At 36.0% G+C, this 10,763-nt stretch overlaps 1 protein-coding gene across 1 annotated transcript; it reads left to right on the top strand.

Moving 5' to 3' along the window:
• Positions 1–2,518: 2,518 nt before the first annotated feature.
• LOC122402635 (craniofacial development protein 1) lies at positions 2,519–4,539 on the top strand. The gene is made up of 3 exons (XM_043405588.1): positions 2,519–2,766; positions 2,999–3,377; positions 3,450–4,539. The coding sequence occupies exons 2-3, from the start codon at positions 3,029–3,031 to the stop codon at positions 3,947–3,949; spliced, it is 849 nt and encodes a 282-aa protein (XP_043261523.1). The 5' UTR covers positions 2,519–2,766; positions 2,999–3,028; the 3' UTR covers positions 3,950–4,539.
• Positions 4,540–10,763: the final 6,224 nt, after the last annotated feature.

Raw genomic sequence — 10,763 nt, 5'->3', positions numbered from 1 at the left:
ATGTTGACATTCACCATGCACTAATGGTGAGTGTTGAACATGTTGGAGATTTATATTTTCTTCTCCGTAATTCAGTCGCTATAAAACGTCACAAGGGTGACGTAACTTTTTCGCCACTCTTTCTGAAAGGTTCTAACCCAGACCTAACCCAGACCTAACCCAGACCTAACCCAGACCTAACCCAGATCTAACCCAGACCTAACCGAGATCTAATCCAGATCTAACCCAGACCTAACCCAGACCTAACCGAGACCTAACCCAGACCTAACCGAAATCTAATCCAGACCTAACCCAGACCTGACCCAGACCCTAGATTTGGGTTAGGTCTGGGTTAGGTCTGGATTAGATTTCGGTTAGGTCTGGATTAGATCTGAGTTAGGTCTGGGTTAGGTCTGGGTTAGGTCTGGATTAGATTTGAGTTAGGTCTGGGTTAGGTCTGGGTTAGGTCTGGGTTAGGTCTGGGTTAGGTCTGGGTTTCTGAAAGGATCTAACCCAGACCTAACCCAGACCTAACCGAGACCTAACCCAGACCTAACCGAAATCTAATCCAGACCTAACCCAGACCTGACCCAGACCCTAGATTTGGGTTAGGTCTGGGTTAGGTCTGGATTAGATTTCGGTTAGGTCTGGATTAGATCTGAGTTAGGTCTGGGTTAGGTCTGGGTTAGGTCTGGATTAGATTTGAGTTAGGTCTGGGTTAGGTCTGGGTTAGGTCTGGGTTAGGTCTGGGTTAGGTCTGGGTTAGGTCTGGGTTTCTGAAAGGATCTAACCCAGACCTAACCCAGACCTAACCCAGACCTAACCCAGATCTAACCCAGACCTAACCCAGACCTAACCCAGATCTAACCCAGACCTAACCGAGACCTAACCCAGACCTAACCGAAATCTAATCCAGACCTAACCCAGACCTGACCCAGACCCTAGATTTGGGTTAGGTCTGGGTTAGGTCTGGATTAGATCTGAGTTAGGTCTGGGTTAGGTCTGGGTTAGGTTTGGATTAGATTTGAGTTAGGTCTGGGTTAGGTCTGGATTAGATCTGAGTTAGGTCTGGGTTAGGTCTGGGTTAGGTCTGGGTTAGGTCTGGAATAAGTCTGAATTAAGTCTGGGTTAGGTCTGGATTAGGTCTGGATTAGATCTGGGTTAGGTCTGGGTTAGGTCTGGGTTAGAAAAAGATCACGATTTACTGCAGTATCCATTTAGTATAAATTAGGGTATCGGAAAAAAAATTAAGAAAACGTTGCTAGCGTTATCAAAGCTTGCATAAGACTGACAAAGCTGATTGACTCCGAGCAGAACAAAGGATTTGGCAGGAGAGAGCCAGTCGCTTGTTTTTTGACTCTTCTGTTTTGGACCTCCAGCAGAGCATATCTGTGATTGTCGACACACACCGGAGAGGGTCCGAATGTACAACAATGTAATGAAATATTCGATCTTTCACCGACGTATTTGGTATCTGTTGACATTCACCGGGGAAAGTTGACATTCTCCAATTTCGGTCATTCACGGTAACATATACATGTATCTATTGTCTAGAATTTTGTGATATACGTATCACATGTACGTCTAGGCAATGCTCGACGAATCGTCTTCATCCTCGACACATTATGACTATTACTACTGGACAACGATCGTAACAACCCCGCAACGTAATTATTAAATAAGGATGAAGATCAGTTGTGTAATCGTTCTTGCCGTGAAAGAGAGACTACCTGAATGTTGATGACTTATCTCGTTGACTGGATGCTAGCCGTGAACAGAACGACGAATGGTGGAAAGCGTGTTTAACATCGATCTCGTTGTATACGGTCGCCATTGCAAAACAATGGGGCAGACGAGGACTCGCGAAATCGAGAAAAGCACAGGTCAATTTTTTATTTTTCTTACAACGACGACGTATTTTTCGTACAATTGAGAAACGAGATGATAACGCACTAGCTACAAACTATACGATGTAAGGGGCAAGGAAAATCGTCCGCACGATCCACCTAATCTCCTACACCTCTTAGGTTCTTGGTCATTATTAGGTAAGTCGATCGCGTCTTCTGTCCATTACGTAACGAAGTACGCGAATTATAAAAAATTGCGGCAGGGTGAGACACAGCAACAGTGAATAACATTGACATAGACATAGACTCAGAATATTAACTGTTAAAGGCACAAAAATATTTTCCGTACTTACAACAATTATTAAGAATAAAAAAAATTAAAAGTAAATGAAACGTTTTCGTACTTCTTAACCTATAAATCTTCGTATATCGAAGTAGATAAAAAGTTTACATTAAAAAATTAAGATCATGCTTGAAACGAATAACGAAATAAAGCGATAAAAATGTATAAATATTGACATGGATGTTAATTTTTGTTGTAATTGTTTAAACGATATCAATATTCCCTCCAAAATTTGTCGACTCGTCTGCCATCTGTTATGGCGTCCTTTACGCGCCGATAAATTCTTCTTTGGTGGCGCAGGTGGCGCTTTACGCGCAAATGAAAATGGCTGATGTTGCACATCGAACGCATTCGCGAATCGTGAATTCGTGAGACGTTTCGTATTCTTCGTTCGTTAATTTTGCGCAATTTTTTCTCGAGCAACAGTTTTTTGTCTGTTTACAAAACATCGACGCTTTTAATTCAAAGTGCACGACGAATAAGTGACAAACGCCGAATCTCAGAAGATATTTCTAATAGTCTGACGAAAGTTCCGAAAAGTGGTTCGAAGTGTAACCAAATCTTTGTACGAAAGATTGTGTTTTTTTTCAGAGATACGTAAGTAAAAATCAAAATAACAGCGATCTATAACTTATAGTTATGAGGCTGTGGTTATTCGTAGATTTGTATACGTTGAAGAGGTTAGGGTATATATTTGTATATCAACCATGATAAACTGAAAATTTTAATGATGTTTATTGTTTATATTTTGTGTATTTTATAAATTTCCTTTTGTTTAATCAATATAGATATACTGGGTAATGTTTAATATATTATTGTTTGGTTATAGGAACCTTGATCGGTTAGGTTTTAACTGAATATGACCGAGGAAAACCAGTTGCCTTCCGATTCTGACGAAGACGACGAAGATTATGTTCCTGATGGTGCAGATAGCGATCCTGTGTCCGAAGTAGAATCCGAAGGTGATGCAGAAAGTGGGCCTGAAGATGAAAACGATGAAAATAAGAGAGAAACCACGAAGAAGAGTGGAAGGAAGAGAAACAGGGTTACAAATTCTAAATCTAAGAAGAACAAAAGATCCGAACAAAATGATGAAAGCGGTGTAAATGAGGTAGAACTGGAAGAGTCTAAAGAGAAAAAGAATCTTACGGAAGAGGAACAAAAGAAAAAAGCTGATTCTCTGTGGGCAGATTTCATGAAAGATACAGGTAAGTTTAGTTTCCTCTCGATAGTCTGTGTAACTGCTATTTTTCGTATACTTATATTTTTATTTATTGAAGCGATTGTATCTAAACCAAAGCCACAAAATTCAACGAATAAATCGAAAGAAAAGACATCGCCTTTAGAAAAGCCAAAAATAGAAGAGAAAGTAAAAATAACTAAAATATTTGAATTCGCCGGCGAGGAAGTGAAGGTTGAGAAGGAAGTGTCGGTAGACTCTGCGGAAGCTAGATTGTCACATTCAGAGAAAACAGAAAATTCTACTTCCTCTACGGGGAAAGGGTCTGGAAAAGGAAGAGGTTTCAAAAGAGCTGGTTTAGGAGGTATTTCTTCTGTTCTTGGTCAAATAGGGAAAAAGGCAAAAATTAGTACATTGGAAAAATCCAAATTGGATTGGGATAGCTATAAGAAGGAAGAAAATTTAGAGGAAGAGATTACTACTCATAATAAAGGCAAGGATGGGTATTTAGAACGTCAAGACTTTCTGCAGAGGGCAGATTTACGGCAATTTGAAATTGAAAAACAATTACGTAATGCTAACAGACGCAGTACACGGTGAATTTATATATTAACGTTTACACGTATCTCTTCCTTAATAGTGAAAGATGACATTAAAAGAAATACCCTGTTAGACTTGCCAGTTCCTGGCGCTTGCAGCATGTATTTAATTCCTCACAACTCATTGATATTTCATAAATTTTATAAAAATGTGGTTGCCTCGGTTGGCTTGTCGATCGGCTGTTGGGAGCCAACTCTGTGAGAAGAGACTGATCATTCCAATGTATTGAGAATAATACAGTATGTTATGTAATAGTTTTACCATCTGCGAGCTTCGCCTCGTTCCATTATATCGCAGAACTTCGCATCGAAGCAGGATGTTTGAAGCTTGATGCTTCGGAAACAATATATTCTAATAATACAAACTCCAGAAACGTTTCTATTACGTTTCAGTGAAGAAAGGATAAATAGTGGATGTATTTAATAAGAGTCCGTTTGAATGATGAATGAATACATATGAGTATGCGTCTTAGAAACAATCATGAGAATAATTTCATTTACGATCACTGCCTTGGGCGCATCCTGCGAAACATGTTATTGTACATACAAACGAGAAACACGAAACAAAGGCACAGACTGTTCTTACAAATGAAAAGCATATACAGGGTGTTCGGCCACCTCTAGCAAAAATTTTAATGACCGATAGTAGAGGCCAAAATAAGACGAAAATCAAGAATACCAATTTGTTGATGGAAGCTTCGTTAAAAAGTTATTAACGTTTAAAGTGCCGCCCTTACTGAATTTTTTTCTCGAAAATGCGCAAGATTTCGGGGGTACGTCTGTTCACCAAAAATGACTGTAATTGAACCCTACAACCGAAAATAATTTTTCCGCAACGATTTGCAATTTCTTAATTTTCTCGAATAATTTCACACATTCTCTATTTTTTTTCTCGAAAGTGGGCAGGATTTCGTGGGTATGTCTAATGACAAAAACTGATTGTAATTGACCCCCGCGACCGAAAATAATTTTTCCACAACGAATTGCAATTTTTTTTCTCCGTTGAAAAATTTACGCACCTAATTGGATTTTCAGTAAGGAATTTTTTCTCTCGAAAGTGCGTACAATTTCGGAGGTATTTGTAATGATAAAAAATGATTGTGATTGATCCCCGCAACCGAAAATAATTTTTTTAGAACGATTTGAAAAAATTTTTTTCGCCGAAAAATTTCACCACCTACTCGATTTTTTTTCTCGAAAGTGGATAGGATTTCGGAGGCATGTGTACTCACCAAAAATGATTGTAGTTTACCCCCGCAACCGAAAATAATTTTTCCAGAACGATTTGAAATTTTTGAATTTAATTGTTAATAACTTTTTAACGAAGCTTCCATCAACAAATTAGTATTCTTGATTTTCGTCTTATTTTGGCCTCTACTATCGCTCATTAAAATATTTGCTAGAGGTGGCCGAACACCCTGTATGTCCGGGATTTCTGGAAGTGTTTATTTCTTGCTATTTACTCATCAAAAGTATAGTAATAAACCAGAAATCTTTAAATCTTGGCTCAGGTTATAGTTTCTAGAATGTATGCAAAATATATCTCATAGATATGCTTGTGAACTATTTAATATCGTAAAAGGTAAACCATAATATTTAACACTGTTTCATGTTCATCTTTATGTATCATATCTCGGCTTCATAGGATTATATAACTATGATAAAAGTAAAATCGAATATAATGTTTACTATTTTTGTCGTTTATGTTGCGCCCTTCGCTTGGTGATGTACTTTTCTTTTTATCGCAAAGCAGACGTTTAAATCGTTAGATGTTCTGTAAAAAAAAAAAAGAATTAATTTGCATTGGTCATGCAGTATCGATCTAGAATTTACGTTCATATTACTTAATAATTAAGTGTACGTGCCGTTAGTTTGCAAATCGAAGATATCTCCGCGAGTAATTATAACTCATTTTGTAAACAAATACAAAGAAAATACTTACTAGAAATACCGATCCATTGTTAATCTTTATTTGCAAAACTTCACTTTCCTTCTGTCCTGAAATAAATGAACATTCAGTCTATGGAAGCGTGGATCGTTCTACAGCGTGTTTAAATCCCCCGCGCTTGCTGCAGTCCGCTGATTGGCTGTCCACGATCTTCGTCACAGTTCTCGACCAATAACGTGCGAGTCAGCGAACTGTGAGAGGAGTGGGGATGCAAACACGCTGTGCCTTCTTCTCGCAGAAGAATGGTACTTACAGGCGCTTGTCGATATTGTTTCTTCAAAGAAATTTTAGAGCAACATTTTTTAACAGGACACGTTTTGCATTCACGTAGATTATTACATTTGGGACTAAAATGAGATCGTTTTAAGTACTTCCGTAAGAATATTTTCTCGGTCGTGATTTTTAAATACCGACTATTCGTATCGGGTTGAATTTTTCAATTTCCGTATTCGTTTACGTAAATTGGATAATCCTCTTCGGATTATATTTCGAGATGATCTATATGTCAGTCACGAGTAAGTTATTTCCTCTACGTTACAACAAGAGTATTTATTATTTAAATAATTCTAACTTTGACGTCGACGTGCAAGGGCATTTATCAAGAGAGTTTCGATTTCTCGAATCGCTGGAACTTCTTCTATTATTTACATCTTTCTTTTTACCTCGCTTTCTCTGAAACGATGTTTCTAAAATGCTAAAAGTGTTCACAATAGGCTTCGTTAAAAAGTTATTAAAAAATTTCAAATCATTCTGGAAAAATTATATTTAGATACAGGGATCGATTACAAGCATTTTTGGTCAATATACATACACCCAAAATCCTAACCATTTTCGAGAAAAAAATTCGAGAAGTTGTGAAATTTTTCGTCAAAATTCAAAACTTTCGAATCGTTCTAAAAAAATTATTCTCGGTTGCTGGGGTCAATTGCAATTATTTTTAGTCATTATACATATCCCCGAATTCCTACCCACTTTCTAGAAAAAAATTCGAGAAGGTGTGAAATTTTTAGACGAGATTAAAAAATTTCAAATCGTACTAAAAAATTATATTTAGTTGCAGGGGTCAATTACAATCATTTTTGGTGAACACACGTATCCCCGAAATCCTACCCACTTTCGAGAAAAAAATTCGAGTAGGTATTGAAATTTTTCGACAAAATTAAATATTTCAAATCGTTCTGGAAAAATTATATTTAGATACAGGGATCGATTACAAGCATTTTTGGTCAATATACATACACCCAAAATCCTAACCATTTTCGAGAAAAAAATTCGAGAAGTTGTGAAATTTTTCGTCAAAATTCAAAACTTTCGAATCGTTCTAAAAAAATTATTCTCGGTTGCTGGGGTCAATTGCAATTATTTTTAGTCATTATACATATCCCCGAATTCCTACCCATTTTCTAGAAAAAAATTCGAGAAGGTGTGAAATTTTTAGACGAGATTAAAAAATTTCAAATCGTACTAAAAAAATTATATTTAGTTGCAGGGGTCAATTACAATCATTTTTGGTGAACACACGTATCCCCGAAATCCTACCCACTTTCGAGAAAAAAATTCGAGTAGGTATTGAAATTTTTCGACAAAATTAAATATTTCAAATCGTTCTGGAAAAATTATATTTAGATACAGGGATCGATTACAAGCATTTTTGGTCAATATACATACACCCAAAATCCTAACCATTTTCGAGAAAAAAATTCGAGAAGTTGTGAAATTTTTCGTCAAAATTCAAAACTTTCGAATCGTTCTAAAAAAATTATTCTCGGTTGCTGGGGTCAATTGCAATTATTTTTAGTCATTATACATATCCCCGAATTCCTACCCATTTTCTAGAAAAAAATTCGAGAAGGTGTGAAATTTTTAGACGAGATTAAAAAATTTCAAATCGTACTAAAAAAATTATATTTAGTTGCAGGGGTCAATTACAATCATTTTTGGTGAACACACGTATCCCCGAAATCCTACCCACTTTCGAGAAAAAAATTCGAGTAGGTATTGAAATTTTTCGACAAAATTAAATATTTCAAATCGTTCTGGAAAAATTATATTTAGATACAGGGATCGATTACAAGCATTTTTGGTCAATATACATACACCCAAAATCCTAACCATTTTCGAGAAAAAAATTCGAGAAGTTGTGAAATTTTTCGTCAAAATTCAAAACTTTCGAATCGTTCTAAAAAAATTATTCTCGGTTGCTGGGGTCAATTGCAATTATTTTTAGTCATTATACATATCCCCGAATTCCTACCCACTTTCTAGAAAAAAATTCGAGAAGGTACTTGTTGGAATGTTGAAAATTTAGCGCCATTCAAAAGAATTCGTGAGCTCTTATGTTTTCGTTTTTATACGGTATGCGGCGCGACAGTCGAATGAGTGTGACTTGGTTTTTGGCTTTGCCGCATGCACCCAATTCTATTTTGTAAGAATTAATAAATAAAATACCTTTGTTACTCAAGAAATCTATCAGTACTGAAATTTTTAGAGGGGATTAAAAAATTTCAACTAGAAAAATTATATTTAATTGTCTGGGGTCGATTAGAAGTATTTTCGATGCGAGTGACTGTATAGTCCGGCGTACCTTATTTTTTGCGCAACAGCATTCGTCGTATTTCGTAAGAATCGCACACTTGGAAGTACACTCGCAGCTCTTTGAGTTCCGCGAAGTGGATCGAGTTCCTCTGACGCATACACAGAGACCGGGCAGAAGCTTCTTTTTTCGATCGCTTTCTCTTCTCGCTGACTTCTTACATCGCGATCGAGATCTCCTTTCCGTTTTCGTTTTTGTCGAACTTCGGGATATCCGAGGATCCTCGCAACGGCAAATCGTCCTTTTACCGGGCCGTGAAACGTGTTTCAATTTACCCGACTTTACGGAATCCTTACTCCTCACGCTGCAAATGATATGATTAACATCTCATCGCAGAGTTTCTCGAAAACTTTTTAAATCTAACGCGTATACGTATAGCAACGCTTATAATTATTTCGAGAGACGAAAGGCGTCTTTTAGTACTGCAGTGTTAGAAAAATGTAATTATCTTGGAATTTCGGTAAACGAAAATGTTTAATCGGGTCTCTTGTGTTGGTATTTGCTTTTTGAGATTTCGAGATTTAAATAATCTGTGTGTGTTCGTTCCTACTTGTTATCATAAATCTACTTCCGTTGTTTAGAAATAATTAGACTGTTATGGGAGTTGTTGTGATTTTTAAAATTAGCCATTTAAGAGAAGCTCCGACGTCCTGAGAAACTCGAAAAATGCTCGTTATTATATTTATCTTGAAAGGGTATAGCCGAATAAGGGAGTCAAATGTGCCCTTGAACCAAATGTGACATACGATGGATCCATCGATAGAGCATCAAGAAAAAACGTTGGGTGCCAAATTTTAACCCTCTATCTCGTTTGGAAGGGTAGTTATTGAGAAAATTCGGATTAACGAATTTCTGCCTATTTCCCCTATTTAATCGAGTAGAAAAATTATGAAAAAAATCTGGTGCATTGTGGTTATTGAGATACGTGTTTGAGAATTTTGTCCGATTTTTCGATACCAAATCCTAGGTGTGAAAAATTAAAAACGCAAAAAAACACAGAAAAATACGGATTTCGTATTGAAGCTTTCGAGACACTAGATTTATATAATTACTGTAAATGCGTATTGTCATTGGTTATCTCCCTGAATTTTATCCGATTTTTCGATTCCAAATCCTAGGTGTGAAAAATTAAAAACGCAAAAAAACACAGAAAAATACGGATTTCGTATTGAAGCTTTCGAGACACTAGATTTCTATAATTACTGTAAATGCGTATTGTCATTGGTTATCTCCCTGAATTTTTTCCGATTTTTCAATTCCAAATCCTAGGTGTGAAAAATTAAAAACGCAAAAAAACACAGAAAAATACGGATTTCGTATTGAAGCTTTCGAGACACTAGATTTCTATAATTACTGTAAATGCGTATTGTCATTGGTTATCTCCCTGAATTTTATCCGATTTTTCGATTCCAAATCCTAGGTGTGAAAAATTAAAAACGCAAAAAAACACAGAAAAATACGGATTTCGTATTGAAGCTTTCGAGATACTAGATTTCTATAATTACTGTAAATGCGTATTGTCATTGGTTATATCCCTGAATTTTTTCCGATTTTTCAATTCCAAATCCTAGGTGTGAAAAATTAAAAACGCAAAAAAACACAGAAAAATACGGATTTCGTATTGAAGCTTTCGAGATACTAGATTTCTATAATTACTGTAAATGCGTATTGTCATTGGTTATCTCCCTGAATTTTTTCCGATTTTTCGATTCCAAATCCTAGGTGTGAAAAATTAAAAACGCAAAAAAACACAGAAAAATACGGATTTCGTATTGAAGCTTTCGAGACACTAGATTTCTATAATTACTGTAAATGCGTATTGTCATTGGATATCTCCCTGAATTTTTTCAGATTTTTTGGTAATGTGCGCGGTAGTAACAAAAATCAAAAACCGATTTTTTCGAAGTTTTTCGCGTGAAAAAGCATCTTATACTTTGAATTTTTGTATTCTCTTTAATAGATAACTATATTGTATGGTTTTAAACATTTCTATGTTGAGCAGAACAGTGTATACAAGAAGAAACGCAAAAATAAGTCACGAAAAAAAAAGTGCTATGCGCGATATATTTATTTGAATTTTTTTTCGAAACTGTGTAGGATTTTGGGGGTATGTCTATTCACCGAAAATAATTGTAATTGACTCCCTTAGCTAGAAATAATTTTTTCAGAACGATTTGAAATTTTTTTTTCGTCGAAAAATATAGGCACCTACCCCCCTGGTTGATTTTTCTTAAAAAATTGTTTTTCATTTTTAATAAATTTGTTTCACGCTCC

This window comes from Colletes gigas, unplaced genomic scaffold (assembly GCF_013123115.1).
Source record: "Colletes gigas isolate AHSC1104 unplaced genomic scaffold, ASM1312311v1 Colletes_gigas_Sc00038, whole genome shotgun sequence".
Classification (NCBI taxonomy): Eukaryota; Metazoa; Arthropoda; class Insecta; order Hymenoptera; family Colletidae; genus Colletes; species Colletes gigas.
Note: the sequence above shows the minus strand (reverse complement) of the source record. Positions and strands in the feature narration are given on the sequence as shown.

What these genes read in the sequence shown, in the direction of transcription:
- LOC122402635 (XM_043405588.1), top strand. Translation starts at nt 3,029, where the DNA reads ATGACCGAGGAAAACCAGTTGCCTTCCGATTCTGACGAAGACGACGAA. An exon ending in AGATTTCATGAAAGATACAG is followed by an intron (nt 3,378 to 3,449) that starts GTAAGTTTAGTT and finishes TATTTATTGAAG; the next exon opens with CGATTGTATCTAAACCAAAG.